Raw genomic sequence first — 20,678 nt, 5'->3', positions numbered from 1 at the left:
TCATTGATAAAGAAAAAAAAAAACAAAACCAAAAATATCAAAGGAAATCCGTCTCCCTTTCAGTTAATGAGATTCACGTGAATGAAATTAAATATTCCGCTTATATAAGCGAATTCCAGCCATATTCAACATTTTTTATTTTTTGTATTTTTGCTTTCTTTAAATGGCAAATTGACTTCTTATTCTGCTTTTTGACTCAACATTTTTAGTATATCTTTTATTTTTTATTTGTATTTTTCGCATTTTGAGTGTGTGTGTGTGTGTATTTATGACAGGCCCGAGTATGAAATTAAATTTGGATGAATGGCCTCTAGGGCGTATGCGTAATATATTTGAGTGCACGTCTGTTGTATATGTTTCCCAACTAAAAATATACGTTTTCCCCTCTCTCTCTTCCCTTTGAAAAAAGTTTCTTAAACTTTGCGTGAAACTCTTCACTTTATTTGCCTAATTAGAAATTTTAATTAATATTTTTAATATGACAATAGAATGTCGTCTCTCACAGTGAATGAAAAATAAATAGATAATGAAAATTGGTAAAGAATAGACATTCAACAGGAAGTTAATTCCATGGAAAACAATTCCGAAAAAGAGGAAAACAAGAAATATATATATGGGATATATGTGTGTATACTGTCAGCATGATTGCCACTTAATCCACTCAATAAACAGTCAAGTGATAATAAATTAACGCTCGTTTTTTTTGTCGACTCTACCTGTCTCTGCTACTGGCCATGAGGAAAAATAAATCGAACTTAATGGGAAATATATATATATTTATATACATATATACATATATATACACAGAGTTCACGAACATCGGAATAAATCATGGTGAAAAGCAGCAAAAGAGGTGGCGGAGGATGGGTGGAAAAGCAGTTTAAAACGGTTAACGTCATTGACATTGGGACAACAAAGGGTTAAGAGCAAGCATAATTGCAAATGAGTAATCGTTAAGAATCCAAAAGTACAGCGCACATACCAAAGAGCGACAGCAAGCCAAGAATAATCTGAGTATAAGTATATTTTATGTAATTAATCATCCAATATTATAATATTTATTTAATGCTATAAAAATATATAACATTTTGTACCTGTTTAAAGCCTATTAATTGTTTTTATTTATTATAAGTTCTCGGTAAGGAGAGTGCACTGCCACTATGAGTGCCCAAGTGGTTTTCAGGGTGAATGTATAGGTAAGTTGGGTGCCAGTTGGCAATTGAATTTTATCGATTTACCCGAAGAAGAAAATTCCAGCAAATGACGGAGAAAGGGAGAAAGAGAGAGAGGGAGCGAGATGGAGGGTAGAACAGATAGAGATATGATGCACCTATTTGTCTCAAGCAGTTTAAAATTCACTGAGAGAAAGACAGCTGTTCTTGCATATATCGATATGATATGATATATCATATAATATCATATCGCAACTATCGAAAACATTGATTTATCCTACCCATATATATCGAAAGTTATCGCATCTAGCAAAGAAATACAAATATTATCGAAAATTATAAGAAATATTTTATCGCACTGTTAAAATATCAATTTCAATGGTCGTAAATATTATAAGCTTTGGTTTATTAAAACTTTAAATATGGAATATTATCGAAATAAAATTGCAATACCCTCGAAAACTATCAGAAATATGTTACCGCACTGTTAAAAAATCAATTTCAATATTTTTCAATATTGTAACCTTTGATTTGTTAAAACATTAAATATCAAATATTATTGCATCGAGCAATAAAATACGAATACTATAAAAAACTAGCAGAAAAATTGTATAACATTGTTAAAATATCATATTGTATATCGACTTTTGATTTGATTACCTATACATCCTTGACTTTTAATACAAAACTGTTTTTAAATCCCTTAATAAATTTAACAAAATATTGTTAATATTGTTGTTAAATTCAACAAAATATTGTTAACTTTCATATATAAAAACTTCAAGTATCAAAAATAATCGCACCTAACAATAAAATATCAATACTATCAAAAATTTGCAGAAAAAGTTATCGCAATGTAAAAATATCAATTTGTATACAGACTTTTGCTTTGAATATTAATACATAATCGATATATCGATATTTTTGAAGACTTAATAAATCTTATTCCAGTTTTAATATCTTTGAAAATTTCTTTTTACATGTTTACCTAAGGTTAAAGTTAATACTTTTTCGGTTAGAATGGTATATGCCTAATATAAAATAAAAACTGCTGGCATAAAAAGCAACGACAGCAAATATTTGAAGCCACATTCAAATGATACCCACAAAAATACACTGTAACCATGTTTAAATCCTATTAAACTTTAGTCCTTCAAGAAATATGTTATTAAAGCTGTGTTATAATTATACTACATTTTTCCCCATTACATTTATTTAGAATTTAATTATTTTCAGGTACTTTTACATTTACTTTAATGACTGTAAACTATATCTGTATGCAAAGTCCTTGTTTATTCTTCAGTGTGACCATAGTTTGCAGGCAGCCCAACAAAAAGAAAAAGACAGAAAACAGGAAATAGGAATGGTGATGCGGGTTGTGGGCTGTGGGTGGCTTAAAGAGGCGTGGCAATGGCCCGGCTAACCTCGCCTCCTCCCTTGCTTCCGTTTCTAGCTCAGCAGCTTCTCCTTCTCCTTCTTGTTCTTCTTCGACGCCTTTTTTATTCCGCCGCCTGCTTTTGACATTTGTTTTTGCTTAGTTTTGCTTTTTTCGCCCCCCCTTATATTATTTTTCTTGCCACGGCTGGACGGGCTGCTGTGTGTGTTTTTTTTTTATTCTTTTTTGTTTGTTCTTGTTTTTTTTTGCACATTGCTTTTTATGGCAATGGCCGGCGGATATTATCAACGGGCGGCGGCAGCAAAACAGCGGCTGCAGCAACAACTGCACATGCTTTTTGTTATTATTATTATTTATCAGAGCGACGACGGCGTCAGAAATTTATTTTCATTAACAAGTTGGGACAGACAAAAAAATATACGAAAAATATACAACAAAAAAAGTGATGATGATAAAAAAAAGTAACTAGAGACACGGGCTGAGGGTAGAGCGATTTGACAGAGTACTAAAAAAAATGAAAATAAATCCAGTCATGTGTGAGAAATATTTCCAGGAACTCACTCTCGAGTAGACTCGACTTTTATTTGTCATTATTATTTTTATCAAATTTCAGTGGCTATTATTCGAGCTTGTTATGGTTTATTCATAGTAGCGAAAAGGTTGGAGTTTCATTAAAAAGAAAATAAATAAATTCAGGTATTTTTATACCCTTGCAGGGTATTATAATATCAGTCAGAAGTTTAAAACGCAGTGAAGGAGTCATCCAATTAGTCGCTAACTATGAGCAGTAAGTAACTATGATCAGTAAGTATCTGTGATCAATATCAATGATTATTAAGTAACTTTGATCAGTAAGTATCAATGACAATAAAATAACTCTAAACCGTAAATATCCATGAACACTAATTAACAATGATCAGTAAGTAAATATGATCAGAAAGATGATAACTATGATCAGTAAATATGTATAATCAGTAAATAACTATGATTACTAAGTACCTCAGAACAGGAAGTTTCTATTACAAGTAAATAACTATGACCAGTAAGTAAATATGATCAGTAAGAAACTATGACCAGTATGTAACGAAGATCTGTTACTAACTTTGAACACTAATAAACAATGACTTGCAACTTTTTTAACATAACACATTTCTGAGACGTGGCTGGCAGCAGTCACTTCGTTCCGGGGATGTTAGAACTAGTTGGGAATCATATGCGCACATATGTATGCGTAAGTAACTCTGAGCAGTAAGTATCTATGACTAGTAAGTAACTCTTAACACTAAGAAACTATGACCAGTAAGTAACTCTGATCAGTAAGTATCAATAAGCATTAAGTAACTATGATCAGTAAGTAACTAAGATCAGTAAGTATCTATTTCCACTAAGTATGTATGATCAGTTACTAATTTTAAACACTAATAAACAATGACTTGCAACTTTTGTAACACAACACACTTCCGAGACTTGGCTGGCAGAAGACACTTCGTTCCGGGGATGTTAGAACCAGTTGGGAATCATATGTCGCAAGTGCGAGATTTGTTTTGGAACAAATTTAAGATCAATCTATCAGAATGAAACTATGGAGTTATTCTTTTATATAATTTTACTATTATATAAGTCGGAGCATGGCAAATCAGTGGACTATATATAGATATATATAGCTGACATAGGAATAATCGGACGATTTATAATCCTATGATCAATAATTAACTATGATCAGTAAGTATCAATTAACATTAATTAACTATGAGCAGAAATTAACTATGATCAGTAAGTATCTATGACCAGTAGTTAACTTTAATCAGTATGTATGTATGATCAGTTACTAACTTTGAACACTAATAAACAATGACTTGCAATTTTTGTAACACAACACATATCTGCGACGAGGCTGTTATAAGTCACTTCGTTCCGGGGATGTTAGAACCAGTTGGGAATCATATGCACACATATGAGCAAGTAACTCTGAGCCGTAAGTATCTATGACCAGTAATTAACTCTGAACAGTAAGTATCTATAATAAGTAAGTATCAATGAACAGTAATTATCTATGACCAGTAAGTATGTATGTTTGATCAGTTGCTAACTTTGAACACTAATAAACAATGACTTGCAACTTTTTCAACAACACATTTCCGAGACTTGGCTGGCAGAAGACACTTCGTTCCGGGGATGTTAGAACCAGTTGGGAATCATATGTCGCAAGTGCGAGATTTGTTTTGGAGCAAAGCTATTTGAATGAAACTATGTAGTTATTCTTCTATATAATTTTACTAGAATATAAATCGGAGCATGGCGAATCGGTGGACTATATATAAGTTAGCTTCCTTTCTTTTTAATCCTCATTTTTATATGTATAAATATTGAAATGAAAAACCACAGTATCAGTTAGAAGTTTCTAATTATATTTAGCTGTCTCATAAAGCCTATTAATGTACAACTAAAATTGAAACTTAGTTTGTCTACAAATATGACAAGAAACCATTTACTAAACTTTAAAAAATAAAAGCCTCTTTACTTAAATTAAATTAACAGTCTTAACAAAGTATTTGTTTTAAAGTTTAATTGTGCAATTATATTTATACAAAAGTAAAGTTCAAACATTCGGGATTAAATTCAAAACCTAAGAGCAACTGACTGATAAGTGCATTACGTTCTGACAGATTATATGTCAAAGGTACACCCACAAAGTGATTATAAACATGGAACATATGTGTATATATATATATATACATATTGCGTAAATGAAATGTGTGTGTTTGGAAACACATCAAGGTGATCAAATATGTCATTGGCATTAAACGGGACCGGGACCGGGGGTATTTATAACATTTATCGTTGCCATCGCTTGTGGGCAGCTTCGAAGGTTACACTGCCGGCAATCTATATTATGTAGGTATATAAACATGCACTGAGCGAAAATTCTGGAGTTATCTGTTACATTTATGTTCTAAAATCATATATTAGAACTTTTATAAGCTTTAACTAAAGCAGCAGCACTTTAAAATGCTTAAATCTGCACTTAAACAAAGCTATTCATATTTCTTCAAGTGCAGCCTTAACATGCGTGTTATTACATAAACATATATATGTATATATAGTTACATTCAGGTGCATGTGGGTGTTGCTCAGGTGCACAGCTGCACAGCTGCAATCATGTTGGTATTTATGTATAATTTATATATCGCGTGGCAGCCACAAAATGCAATTCAATTAGAAAATGTTGAAAAGCCATCAAATATGCGGTAAGGAAAATCATAACCAAAAACCAAAATTTAAAACTAAAGAACCCAAGGCCGTGTGGGCGTTCAGTGTGTTACAAGACGCAACCACTCCCACCACCCACCTGTAGTGGGCGTGGCAGGTCACGACCTGAAACGCACACACACACACACACGTGCCTTTTGCTTTTGCTTTTGCTACAGCAAAATTGTTTTTGTTCGAGGGAACATGATTAACATAAAATTAAACGATCCAATAAAGTGGCGGGGAAAATTGCTTTGAACCACCTGCTGTCACAAATAACCCCACCTAACCCCCCACCCCTCCCCGAGCAGGAATTTCAAGAGGGAAAAGCCACTGTGGAAAATTGCAAATGGTTCTTGGGATTAATATAGAAATTAATTCTTATAAAAGTCCTAAAAAATATATGATTCATTTAAAAAACACCCATTTATTGACCTTAATTTTAATAATATTGTATTAACAAAACAGTATGTATTAAATATATATATAAATTATACGATTTCTATAGCATTTTTCCCCACTGTGTACCCTCCACTGTCTCCCAACACAAGTGCCGCCTAATTGCAAGCGAAAAGAAAAACTTTGTTTATTATAATTAGTGAACAAATACACAAAAACAAAAAGAAGACATATACGATGGAAGAAAAAGGGGGTTGGGGCTGGGATTAGAGTAAAGACCTTGGGAGCTGGGTGTGGGTGTGTGGTGTAAGTCCAAGTATTTCAACGCACAAGTCGAGGATCCCCACCGGGGGGGTTGCCACAAAACAAAAACACAGCAAATAAATATCTCAAGTGGATTCGAGGAGAAAAATTAGAGGCACAATACACAGGAAAATGTCCAGAAGACACTGGACAAAATAAAGTATAGAAAAAATTACAGAAATAAGTACAGAAACAAGTTTCTGTACTTGTACAAGTACAAAAACAAGTACAGAAATAAGTAGAGAAGTAATTTTAGTAATATTATATATACAGATATTTTCCATAGGTTTTTTTGTTGCCTTTCCCTTATAATAATTATATTACTTGTACTTCTTTTCTCTGCAATATCTTTTAGCTTTCGCCGCTTTCTTTTTCAGTGTAAATGACAGTAATAAGCAATAAGTAAAATGAATGAGAGGAAAATCAAACCCAGACAACCGCTGGGACCTCGCTGAGGAAAATGTGCGCACAGAGCTACATAAGTTAACAAACTTGTAGCTGGGGCAAAAAAAATAATATAAAGTGTAATCCTTGAAATGCTTTTAACACAAATTACCAACAACATTTAATTGGGTCGAGTAGCGGCGGGGATTTTTCTTTCTTTCTATGAAAGACCAGATAAGCTCTGCTGACCCAAAGCGGTTACCTTTACCTTTACTTAACCAACTGTCTTAACCTCCTTCCCTTGATTTCTAACGATTCTTTTGCCATATTTTTTTATTTAAATCAAAATATTCTGCGAAAGACTAAACCGAGGAGCTCAGCCCTTTCCCCCCTTGCAATTTTCTTTTGATGAAAGTTGTCAGAGCAACAAAACGGAAATTAAATTACTTGAAAATTTCGTAATTAAAGTCACTTTCACTTGGCAAACTCCCCCTCCACCAGGTCTATACATTTTTTTCAACCCATTTTCCTTCATTTTCCGCTAAATGTGTCGCTTCCTTTTCATCGTTTAGCTTTTAGAATTGGCGAGAAAATTGTAGGGTAGGTTTTTTAAAAGTCAAAAGACATAATAAAAAAGGGTTTCAGGAGTTTCTTGAATTTCTATTACATTGTTTTATATAATGCAAAATTCTTGGTTGGTTTAATGAAATGAATATTAAATATTTCCAAGTTTAAATGGATTTTTTGATTGCTTTTTTGTCTAAAGAATAAGAAATATAATAATTACAAAATCTGTATCTAGAAAACCACAGAAAAATATGCCGAAAAAAAATTATTTATAATAAATTCTTTTAAATAAGTTTGGGTGGAATGTAACTCCATAACTTCCATAATCCAATTTTTGTTGAGTGAAATTCTATTGTTTCCAGGTGGGGACTTATATCTTTGCAAATTTTTCTTGAATTTCTATTCTATAAAATGCTTGGTTGGTTTAATAAAATAATTGTATACAATATTTCCATGTTTATATGGAATTTCCATGGATATTTTGGGATACATTTTAATTGAATTATGTCTGAAGTATAAGAAATATATTAATAACAAAATGTGTACACATAAAACCACAGAAAAATATATCTAAAATATATTTATAATAAATTCTTTGAGATAAGGCTCCAGCTTATTATACAAGGAAATATTATATAATGCAAGTCCTAATTCCCATAATCCTATTTCCTTAAGTAAAATTCGCTTATTTCTCCCATTTATATTACATTTAAGCATAATAAAATTCTTGGTTGGTTTAATGAAATAATTATATACAATATTTGCAAGTTTATATGGATTTTTCCTGTATATTTTGATGTACAGTTTGATTGTTTTCTGTCTAATGAGTAAGAAATATATTAATAACAAAATGTGTATCTTTTAAATGACAAAAAAGTACATTTAAACTATATTAATTCTTTAAAATAAGTTTGGCTCGAATAAAGTTCTATCCTATCATACAAGAAAATATAATAAAATGCAACTCCTAATTCCCATAATCCCATTTCCTTGAGTGGAAATCCTATTGTTCCAGGTGAGAAGAAGGACTTGTATCTTTTCAATTTTTTTTGTTTGTATTGTTTCTGGCTTAAAACGTGTCTTGTTATTTGGAATGATGATATAGGAAGTACAGTGACTTTGAAAACTTAACGACGAAGGCAAAAGACAACTAAAGGCAACAAAAAAACCAAACAAAAAAAAAGAAAATCATCACTCTGAGTGGCGCGGCTTCTAGAATTTCAATGAGGGGTGGGATTGGTGGCATGGGGCATTTGGGGACCTTTGGGGGAAGGGGAGGCCTTTACGTGGGTGGTGGCTAAATCTATTGTCCAAGCTGTTGTTGTGACGCAGTTTGTTGCCGATGTTTTTATCGTTGTTGTTGTTGCTGTGTGCGCGGCCGTTGCTATTTTTGTTGTTCAGCAACAGTGTCGTCGGTTTGCCCTGCCATGTTTTACTTAATTTACTTTTCCTTTTTTTTTTTTTTGTATATTCCCCGATTCGGTTTGTTTTGTCAAGCGTAGTTTTGTGTGTGTTTTTTTCGCTTTTTAATTTAATTTTATTTTTTGCGGTGATAGTAACAAAGGCAACCTGTGGCATTGAGAGGAAAAATAAAACATTGAGAGCAAAGCGAGCGTTATATAGAGGGGAAAAGCCATAATGAAATATGTATGTCGTAAATGGACTTTTGCTAAACCGACCCGAACCTCCTTATCCGAAATTTTCTACAACACCACAATTACACCACACCCTTTCATATCAGGTGACGTCGTCGTTTAATAATCAAACAAAGCGCGGAAACTAGGCAAGAGTCCACTGGGGAAACTAGTTAGGGATTATTTTCTGGGTATTTTATACGATTTCAGGGTATTAAAATTGTAATCAGAAGCCTGTAACGCAGTTATAAATCATATATAATTGTTTATCAGCATCAATAGGCGACTCAATCTAGCCATTTTAAGCAGAAAAACATTTTTACCAATTTTTACAATATTTTAAAAGGGGTTACATCGTTAAAATTGTTAGAAATTTATTATAATTTATTTTTTCTTAAATTTTAACTAACATTGAAAAACTTTTATAAATAAAAAGAATCCTTTTTTGGCTTAGTTTTGAGTTTTATAAACTTTGATTTATCGAAAAAAATTATTTATAACAAATATCGATAAATAACGATTCAAAGAAAGCGAATTTAAGCTTAGTTATGATCGATAAATATCGATATATCGATTAATAATTCAATGTCAAACTGCAAGGAGATATTAACTTCAGCTTCTATTCCTTAGTATACCTTTATTGTTTTAACATCATAATTATTATTAAATTATAAATAAATAATATAAATAAATCCTTAAATACTAAAGAAAACAATTAAAAAGTTTTCTAATTCATTTAAATTCAATTTAATTAAATTTCTTTAAATTTCTCTAAGTGCATTATAGCCGCCATAAGCTGAATTTCCTTTTAAACCTAGGCGATACATAATACCCCAAACTTCTGAGGCCAAGAAGAAAAGGGGGGGAGTGGGGAGGGGGGAGGGGGAGGAGTGTAAGGAATGCCTGGAAAAAGGAGAAGCAGGAGCACCAAACAGAAAGCATAATTAAATAAACAAATTCCCAAACTAGGCAACAAGGAAGGCAAACAAAGTGCAAAACTCAAGTGTCGCCGCAAGAGTCAGAGGCAGAGAAATTGAAAAGCAAGGGGGTGGGGGCACAGGGGGGTCGCAGGGGGGATGAGTGGGGTGGCAATAGGCGTGGCCCGCCTGCCCGCCTCTTGTTTGTCAATTACTCACAACGCCAAAAGCACAAAGAAAAAGGCAAGCAGCTCCAGCATAGAGAGATAGTCATGACAAAGGAAAAACACCCGAAAAAAAAGGTATCACAAAAAAAGGACACTGACAAAAAAGGAATCTATATCCTTTTCTTAAAAATACTAAAAATAATCATAAACAAGTTATGGAAACTTGTATTAATTTGTGCAACAGCCAAGTCCGAAAAGCATCTTAAATTCAAATAAATAAAAGCAATACCTTTCGCTGTGTGTAGAAAACTATGACAGGAATTTAAGCAGAAAGCAGAGACAAAGGTGTAGGTAAAAAGTGATTCACATAAAGCTTGAAAAATTGTTTTGCAATTGATGAAAAACGAGCAAATGCCAAACAGAATGATTGCAACTGCAATTGACCACAAAAATTCGTCATTAAATGCAGGCAAAACTGGAGGAAAAACGAGAGGGAAAATTGTGCGGTAAAGGCACTGAAAATGGGTTGAGTTGAGAGCTTCTCCTCCCCTCCCCCCTCTTGGAAATGACTGCTTAATTGCCATTTTTGGTTTCGTTTCATGTGCTAATTGTGCACATGCTATGCAAATTTGTTGCTCCCTTGGCCTTCTCCTGCCAAAAAACAAAAAAAAAGTGTTTACACGAAGACAGAATATCATGATGAATGAATGGTTTTTCGAGTTTGTCAGCGAAATAACTCAATTTAAAATGAATGAATAATTTAGCATTAATGCGAATACAAGCAAAAATTTAATTAACAGGGAAACAAACCTTTTAAATTACAGAAAATTTAATTAGGTAAAGAAGAGCCATTTAATTATAATGCAAATTTGTAAATGAATTAATAAGAATCCATGAGAATTTCAATGGTTGTTTAAAAGTTTGCAATTTAATCAAGGTGTAAACCAAAAATCAGACACAAAAGCTGACTGAATCTATTTTATTCTATTTTTTTTGACAAAATAAAACTTCTCTTTTACAACCGAAAAAAACATAAAAACCATTTTCAGATATAATAAAAATTGGATACAAAAATATATATATTTAAAACCCCACAAAGCAACAGAAAATTGAATGCCCAAGAGCGAGACTGCAGCGACTGCGAGATGACTAAGAAAATTCAATGGGCGGGGATATATATGGTGGATAATGGGGACAAGACTGGATAAGACCGAGCTCCGCTGTCCCACATATAATAATAATGCATTATAATCCACGAAAATGCGAGCAAAATAAATAAAGTGGCAGTGGCAACAAAACTACCAAGTGGGCGTTGGGTGGAAAATGCGAGAAAAACGGTTTTTCCAGACGAAGGATGCCTTCCACTCCACTCCACTCCGCTGGGAAAGTGAGAGCGTGTGTATGGGGTACAGTAAATATTGCCTCAGGCACATTCAATATTCATGAACTTTCAGCGAACTCAGGGAAACTACTACAAGTAAATTCTGCTCACAGATTGGTCTAGTTTTTTGTAACAATAGAACAACTTTTATTAATTGAATGGGACATTTTCGAGATTTCGACTAATGGAAAGAAAGACATTTGACAAATTTGTTTTCCCCCAAACTCTGACATTATTTATATCTTTAATTAATATGAGAATTTCCCAATGTTCTATTAATAATAATACGATTTTCAGGCGATAATCAGACCTACCTAAATTAAAGGCTCCTATCTTGAAATTTAGTGCCCAACGATGATGTAATTCAAAGTTGATAGTTATAAATCCGCAATATTACATTATAATATGAATGGATTATAATATTAAATTTGTTTTAAAAGTACTAGTGAATATATTCATCCCGTAATTCATATATGTATTCACAATTTTAATCAGACCTTAAAGACCTTAATAATATAACGAGTCCTACTGATCAAAATCCTACAAATCTAGAATATAACAAGTATTGGTGTAATTGTGGTGAAAAGTCTACTTACGGGTAAAAGAAGAAGAGAAATGTGGTTAAAAGCAGCACAATCCAGGCGAAAGTCGCAGGAATGTAGCGCGTTTTCACATCGCATTTGGGCATTTTCCTATTTGCTGTTTTTGTTGTTGGTTTCTCTCGCTATTTTGTTGTTGCAGTCTTTCGTTATTGCTATTTTGTTGTTGTTTTGCTCTTTTTGCTAATGTTGCAATGTTAACGTTGTTGTTGTTGTAATGTCGATGACCGTTTTCTTCGGTTGTTGTTGTTGGTGTTGGAGTTGGAAATGAAATGCGTTCGGTTGCGGTTGTTGTTGTTGAATTATGATGTTGTTATGTCGCTCCGATTTTGTTGTTTTTTTGTTTTGCCGTTTTTTTTTTTTGGATGACGTTACTACTGTTGGCTCCACTCTTTCTCTCTTTCTCAATCTATTTCTTTGGAACTTCTTTTTTTATTTAAGTTGTTTAAAACGGTTGCAAGACAGGGTGCCGCGGGGGGGGTTTTCAGAGAGAGAGATGGGGGTGAGGGGGAGATGGGGGCGTCGAGTCGTAAGTGAGCGGGACACGGGGAGGGGTGAGCGAGACGGCGAGACGAAGCGGCGACGCGTGAAATGGGATCGACGACGTCGACGTCGTCAGCGACGCCGGCAGCGCGTCTTTCAGCTTCGCGGGAAACGGGAAAAATCAGCGGAAAATTCAGCTGTGACTTTTTAAAGTTCTGGCACTCGAAGCGGCTGCTGTGGAAATTTGAATTTATTTTTTAGTATTCAAAATTAAACGCAAAAATAATTAATTTGATAAAAAAAAAACACACTTCACATTCACACGTATTTATTTCAGCTTTAAAATTCTTGGATTAAATAATTTCACAATACACACAAAAAAAATATTTATAATAAAATGTATTCACACATATATTTCAGTTCTTTGTTGTTTTCTTTCTATAAGATATTTCTTGTTTACTTTATTTCAAATTCGTTAAATTTATTCCAATTTGTTTGCACTTTTCGCTTGTCCTCTTTGTCTGCCTTTTTCGCCCATTGTTGTTGTTAGGCTGTTATCAAGCTGGAATACACAACACACACACACAAACACGCGCGAGAGATCGAAGACAGAACGAAAGAGACAACAAAAATAAGAACGTCCACCTCTAGCACGCGCCTGTGTGCGTTGGCTAGCGTGTGTGTTAGCCAATTTAAGAAAGATCAGCGGATACTTAAAAAAAAAGAATAAATTGACTCCGGTTTTTTCGTCCACTTCGGTTTGTATTTGTTGTTTTCGCCGTGTCGTGCGGTTTCACCTTGTTGTTTTAAATATAAATGTACAAATGCAGTTAATTTTCACACACACGCGAGCGCGTGTTTTTCGAGCACGCCTGCATGTAGTTGTGTGTGCGTGAGGGCGCAGTGGCAGAGGCGTCGCCGTTGACTTTCCCTACTTTTAATACAAGTTTTCGTGTGCGTTTTCCAGCGGTTTTCGTTTTTTCGCTTTCCCCACCTTGCGGCCTCTCTTTTCGTCGCTTCCTTCGCCTGCTTCTACATTGTTCCTCTCTCAGTCGCACTCCTTTAACGGCTTTTACGTACAACACCAATACACACGCACTCGCACGTTGTTGCTGCAACTTTTTTTTTTGTTTTTTGTATCTTTTTTGTGCGGCGTCGCCTGCAATTCCGTGCTATTCCCCTCTTGCTCGTTTCCTTGCGAATAGGCAACGATTTTAATCACACACACGCAGACCACGCTACACTCTACAATATTTGCTAAAGCACTTTTCGCGTTCCGCGTGGTTTTGAATTTCGGCGTTGGGCGGGGGAGTGTAGGTTACGAAAAAAAAATATATAAAAAAAACGAGGAGCGTACGCATAATTATCCGTCTTTGAAAAATTTTGTTTTTAAAGTGTGGCTCTCCGGTTTTCGGCTTGGGAAACCGGAGGCTCGTCGCACGGGAGGGGGATTTTCCTGCCCACGGCAGCTGGTCACACCGAAAGTATCAACAGTTTGCCTCTGTTATTCATGTTCTACACGCTTACAGAGCCGTTTTACACGTTTACTGATAAATGGGGTCGAATTCTCGGTTTTTTGGTCGAATTCTCATGTAAAATGTAAAATTCGCTCTCGGATTCTGTCGGGTGGATGTAAGTTAACAAAACTCTCACTTGGGTGATGTCGGGTTTCGGTCGTATTTGTTTGTTTGTTTTGTTTGTTATATTAAAATACCTAAATATCAATATATCTCAGGTATTTATTTTCAGGTCACTCGGAATCCCGAAGCTGTAATTCACCATTTGACAAAACTAGATAACATTTTAAACGTTGACAGATACATGTAGAATTTTCATTAACAGACCTGCTCTCCTTAAAAGAATTCTCTCCGCTGGCTGTCGGGTGTCGGATCGTTGTTGGTTGTAAAAAAGTCGAGAAATAAGAAGAGCTAACTATAGACATCAAGAAAGAGATAAAACGTGAAAAATAAAAAACAACTAAAATTTTTTACAATAGAAATTATTTATTTATTTATTAAATTTGGGGATGGCTTAAAAATCGATAGTTTTAAAATTACATTCGTAATAACATCGATGTAGAAATAGAAAAGTGTCTAAATTAGCTGCCTTGTTTAAATTATTTGCACCATAACGCCCCCTTGTTTTAAAAGTTAAAAGTTTGGTCACTATTTGACAAATATAATGTAGAAACTAAAAGCAAATTTTTTTACATTGTAAAACGAAGTCTATCGTTTTTTAATAACCAATTTTGCTTAAATTAGTCTTTACTTATTTTACAATTTAGCCCGTTTTAGCCTTTTTACTAAATCTATCTGTTGGCACGATGGTTGTATCGATACCACCGATTACAGCTGGTGCAAAAAGTTCGCTAACACACTAAAATACGACCTATCGATATACACGTGCGCTTGTCAAAGATTGCCGCTGCTAATCGAATACATACTCAATTCGATAGTTCTCAAATCGATAATTCGCAACTAAAACAGCATTAAAAAAAAAGGAAATTAAATAAATAAGACTTAAATATAGAAACCTAAATAAGCGAAATCGAAATACGTGTAGACAACAATAAGTGCAACTTATCACCGCCAAAGAGCGTACGTACATCGAGAGAAAAGCGACAGAGACAGAGACAGCAAGCGGCTTTTCGCGAGACGCCGCAATTTTCGCAGGCAACACTTTCGGAAAAGAGAGGAAGGAAAGGTGAAAAAAAAAGATGTCACGCAGCGTGCGGGCGGAGACGCGGAGCCGGGCCAAGGATGACATCAAGCGGGTGATGCAGGCGGTGGACAAGGTGCGCCACTGGGAGAAGAAGTGGGTTACCATTAGCGACACCACCATGAAGATCTACAAATGGGTGCCCATCTCTTCGGCCAGCGAAAAGAAGTCCAAGCTGCAGCAGCTTACCGGCGGTGCCGGTGGGGGCGTGGCGCCGCCCCCCGCTGGTTCGGTGGGTGGCAATGCCGGTGGCGGCGTTGGTGGAGGCGTCGGTGGTGGTGGCAGCGGCGGAAAGCTGAGCGACAAGGAAAACTCGCAAAAGGGCACACCCACGCCGCCACAGATAACGCCCAGCTATGCAGGACTGACCGCCGAGGACTCCAATACCTGTAAGGAAACCCTCCGGCCTACAGCTATCCTATACTAATTTGTGTGTATTATTTTCTGGACAGGTTTCTCCGTCGTCTCGGACAGCCAGGGCGCCGATTTTGTATCAAGCATGCCCTTCTCCGAAGACTCCAACTCACAGGGCAGCGATCCCGGTCCCGTAAAGCGTCTGAAAACGGGCGACTAGCCAAACATTCGCAGCCACAGCGCCTACAGCAGCAGCAGCAATTAACTAAGGTCCTAGTTATTTTAGGTTTAAATTAAATCATGATTCAAGGACGAGACGTCAAAGAGTATATCTGCCTCAGCCCCCCAAGACTTAAGCAATTCTCTCCTACTCTTAGAAGTTTAGGACCACAGCAGCAGCAATACGCTGCAGCTTAGCATTAACAAATTAACAACAACATATTTATTAGCACAACAATTGTAACAAGGAAGAAATGACGAATCGATTGTGAACGAACCCTTCCATTGTAGTAGGGATCTCGTATTTTCTAGAGAGAAAAAAAGTTTTACTACACAGGCCGACAATATGTTAGAAACAAGAACCGGAATAAGTTGTTTTCAAGGTTTTTGATGAACAAATCTCCGTTTATATTTTTTTAAGATATTTTTACCTAAAAATGCCGAAAGTTTGTTTTATTTTTTGGTACGTTTGAGGTGCTGAAACTTTAATAGTTAAATACTTATTTTGAAATCGATTGGTAAAGTACTGTTTTTGTTTTAGAAAACCAGTTTTTAAATTTTGATTTTTTTTAGACTTTTATTTTGTGTTAATATTTTTGAGTGGCAAATATATATGGAAAAATGTAGATATAGATTCGAAACGATTTCTTATACAACAGAATTATTAAAAAACTGAAAAAAGCTGCAATATATTTAGCCGGATAGGAAAGGGCCCAAAAAAGTCTAGCCGGTAGACTATATTTTCAATCATAACCAAATAGAAGGACTTGGATATATTTACTTGCAATAATCTTTAGTTATTTTAAAGTACTGGATCTTTTATTTATAAACCCAAAACTCGGTAGTCACGTTAGCTTTTCAGACAGCCGAAATCGCTGAATGGCTGAAAATATAAAAAAGAATAATTTGTCGTACGTCTTTCGTATAACGAATCCAGTAGATATCTAGAAGACCAATGATTTTGTAATTTTTTAAATACATTTTGAATTGCAAGAACATAATTTTTAAATTCCGTATCGATCGTTTCAAAGTCCTGAAAAAAAAAATCCTTATTGAAGTTAAAGCAGCTCTTGAAATGTGTCCAAAAAAACGTAATTATATAAAATTTTGGGTTAAATATCTCGAAAACCGTGTTGGAAATTTTCTGATTTGAGTTTAGTACATAAAAAACGTATAGAAAACTATATTCCTGTTCTTGGTTTTGCTAAATTTTATTTTCATGATTGTCAACCTGTGCTATCAAGAGGAGAGCTGCGCCAGTATAAAAACAACTTGTAGATCTAAATAATGTTAAGATCAAAACTTACATAAATATACATATATAAATTTAATTTAATCTTATGAATAAGAAGTAACAAAACTAACTAAAACGCATATTTATCTCATGTTTCCATTCGATTTTGTACACATTCAGTGAATGTAAATACGTTTAAACGCTATACAAATGTACATTTATGCTTTCTTTTCGGAATTTAAGTGGAAATGTGAATGAAAAAGCAAACTTACATATTTATGCCCCAAAAAACAGTAGCCATATAAACCTCTCTCTATATAAATGATAAAACACACTATTACATTATAAAATATAAAAACACTTGCCTAACCCTCTTCATGTCTTAGCTTATATACATAAATAATAAAAATAAAGGTTCTTAACTGCAATTTTCTGTGAATGTCATTAGTTTTTTTTTTTTTGCAAATTTTAAAATTATTCCCCCAATATATACATATGTAATAAAAATAATAATAAACAAAGATTCTAATTTAAAAAACAATTTGTTTTGTTCTTTAGGGCAATCTAATGTTAGTCAGAAGTTCGTAATGAAGTGAAGGGGACATTTTCGACCCTATGAAGTATATTTATTCCTGATCAACAGCCGAGTCGATATAGCCATGTCCGTCTGTCCGCTCACCTGTCCGTTTAAAGTAAACTAGTCTCTTAATTTTGGAGCTATCTTGTTGTATATATATTTATGAAACTTGACATTTAGTCTTATATATACTCTCACTCGTATATAAATCAGAAAGGACCGGATCGGATAACTGTATCATATGGCTGTCATACAGACGAATGAACAATTTTTTGAAAAAAACGTATAACTTTTTCAGTTTTTAACATATTTTCATTAAATTTGGGGTATAGCTTTTTTATATTATTCTAGAATTTCAGTTTTAATTGTATAAAAATCAGACTACTATATAATATAGCTGCCATACAAACCATTGTTAGATATAGGAGAAAATGCAGAACATTGAATGTAAAACTGAAAATATAATATTTAAAGGAGACTGTAATGAATTATTTCGTTGTTTTTTACATAAATATTTATATATAATTTATAATGTATAAATAATTAATTATTACTATTATTATTATTAAAAAGTTAATGATCGAATTTGCAAACTTCGGTGTGCCGAAGATACCTTGTTTTTGTTTTTTTGCTTTTGACCTTGCATATCTTGCGCAATTTGCTTTAGGTTAGTAGCAAATAGCTCTGTCTCTTTCACTTTCGCGCAATCTCTCGTATCTCTTATCTTATAGGGGTTTAAAAACAATTTTTTAGGTTTTTTTTATGTATCTCAAACTTGGATTGTTGTTTTCTATCTGGCTTCGTTTAATTTATTTTCTAATTTACGGGCTAATATCACTGCTGTTCAATTTTGGAAACCTGAAACTTGTGCGTATAATTCTCAACTGGTTATAAAATTCCTCGCTTTGGTTTTACGAAAAATTCACTTGCAAAATAACGGCAATTCTCCCATTAATAAAGAAAGAAGCTAAACGAACCAAATCAGAAAAAAACCGCTTAATTTAAGGAAAATATAAAAATGAACCCTTAAAAATTGTGTTTAGGGCGCTTGTCTTGATTTTGTGGTGCATATTTTCTTAAATCTAGAAAAATATTTTTATGATGGTAATAATTTAAGTAAAATTCGCATTTTAAAAATGGGAGTTATTAAACAAACCATATTTTTTTTAATTTTAAACTTCTGCAACATCCAATTTTGCGCTTGCAACACCTAAATGTTGCTCAACATGTTCCTAATAACATTTGTTTTTTGGACGCTGCGCAACATGTTTAAACTTCTGCAACTGTAATTTCTTTAACTGTAATTTCTGTAATTTAACGTTAACAGCAGCTAATTGTTGTTTAATGTGTATCTAGTAAAAAACTGACAAAATTTTAAATTTTTGCATTTAAGAGATTTTCTTGAAGCAAGTTCTAACTGGCATTCAAGGCGTATACGTAATATTTGTTAAAAACTGAAATCATACGCACTGTGGGACACAAGAATCTTGTTTTTCTATCAAGCTTTTATTTAATTTATTTTTTTTAAAGCTTTGAATGCTAATTTTACTTTTTAGGTTTGGTTTTCATGTTTTTTAATTAAAAAATAAATAGGATCTAGGTTTTTTTTAAGTTATTTTAACATCTTTTAAAAAAAGCTAAGAAATTTAACATTGGAAAATTTATTTGTTAGTAAGTAAAGGGGTTTCTTTTAAGATTTAAAAAGTAAGTTGTTAATTTATCAAAATGTTATGATTATATTTGCAAAGGCAACAGAATTGATAGGATAATTTGCCTGCGGTTTCACAAAGATTGTTTTATTTATTTAAAAAAGGGAAAACCCAAGATCCCAATGACTATACATACAATTTGTCCTCATCCGAAATAAAAAGATATATCACATAAAACTAAACCATAAAAATAGAGCCAAGAAAGCGAGAAGAAATCTCAAGGTTAACAAAGTAAAAGTAAAAAGGATAATGCGAGTTAAATGCACAAAATGGCGGAGAGAGCAATTGGTAAAAGTGCGAAAATCCGTTAGATTGCCCGGGGATGAGTTCTCAATTTCGCAGGGATTTGACCGAAAATCCCACATTATCAACAGTTGGCCAACGTTGGGCTCGAAATCAAGCTGGCACTCATTAAGCCAAATAGCTGCTGGCCTCTGGCTACGGCTACGCGAGCGTCGAGTGTTGTCCTGGCCGGGCTTGAAGGACAATTGTCGCCGCTGGCATGAGGAGCTGGCGAACGCGCTTTGAATGCCTAATCCTGTCAACAGTTACAGAGAGCTAAGAACAACAAGGATAACAACAACTGGCAGGAAGGCAAACAGCGATGACAACTGCCAGCGGCTAACGGCGAAAAATGTCAACACAAAACAACACACTTACAAACACACACATACATATGTATGTACATTCAGTCAGTCAGTGAGCGACACTGACAGCCAGCTGAGAACTTCGCACGTACGTTAAATATTTTCATTTAGCTGTCAGCATTTATTTAAAATGGACACACACAGTGAGAGAAAAAAAGGGTAATGCTCTGGCCATCCACTAACGGGGATTAAGCTGGACCCTCGTTCTGCCAGCCGGAGCGCATAAATTCCGCTTGGCTGCACGAATCGTGCGTAGGGGTGTGGCCACACAGCGACAGACGAACACGTAAACACACACAAACAAACACATAGCAGAAACAGTTAGACGGACAGACAGACAGACAGAGACAGAGAGAGGTAGGGAGTGGCGGAGAGGATACGTGCGTGGCAAGGCAATCGCCTGTCGCCTTTGACATTAGTTGATACACCTCACCAGATGTGAGAGCAAAGCCTCCGTTTTAGTCATAAAACTTACGACACCCCTTCTCCCCCCCCCACACTTCTCTCGCCGGCAAGTCGGCGCGCCAAAGTATGCAATACAATTATGCTGCGAGGGTGCGATCTGGATG

At 34.5% G+C, this 20,678-nt stretch overlaps 2 protein-coding genes across 23 annotated transcripts in view; one reads left to right on the top strand and one right to left on the bottom strand.

The window, feature by feature from the left end:
* Zdhhc8 (zinc finger DHHC-type containing 8) overlaps window positions 1-14,098 on the bottom strand; it is a 47,392-nt gene extending 33,294 nt beyond the window's left edge. For 8 of the 22 annotated variants that reach the window (XM_020947934.2, XM_020947936.2, XM_020947935.2 and 5 more), the window contains exons 1-2: window positions 14,009-14,098; window positions 12,166-12,885 (exon numbers count right to left, since the gene is read on the bottom strand). In XM_020947934.2, coding sequence (XP_020803593.2) covers window positions 12,166-12,257 — 92 coding nt within the window. In that variant the 5' untranslated portion in view covers window positions 12,258-12,885; window positions 14,009-14,098. Of the gene's footprint in view, window positions 1-12,165; window positions 12,886-13,645 lie in introns of all 22 variants that reach the window. The other 14 variants (XM_086825823.1, XM_086825826.1, XM_086825824.1 and 11 more) reach the window with 5 other exon arrangements.
* Window positions 14,099-15,061: 963 nt separating this feature from the next.
* Window positions 15,062-17,714, top strand: BCL7-like (chromatin remodeling complex subunit BCL7B-like protein). Its single transcript, XM_020947948.2, has 2 exons — window positions 15,062-15,758; window positions 15,822-17,714. The coding sequence occupies exons 1-2, from the start codon at window positions 15,368-15,370 to the stop codon at window positions 15,941-15,943; spliced, it is 513 nt and encodes a 170-aa protein (XP_020803607.2). The 5' UTR covers window positions 15,062-15,367; the 3' UTR covers window positions 15,944-17,714.
* The last annotated feature ends 2,964 nt before the right edge of the window (window positions 17,715-20,678 follow it).

Source organism: Drosophila serrata, unplaced genomic scaffold (genome assembly GCF_035046125.1).
Source record: "Drosophila serrata isolate PLE 108 unplaced genomic scaffold, ASM3504612v1 contig_115, whole genome shotgun sequence".
NCBI lineage: Eukaryota > Metazoa > Arthropoda > Insecta > Diptera > Drosophilidae > Drosophila > Drosophila serrata.
Note: the sequence above shows the minus strand (reverse complement) of the source record. Positions and strands in the feature narration are given on the sequence as shown.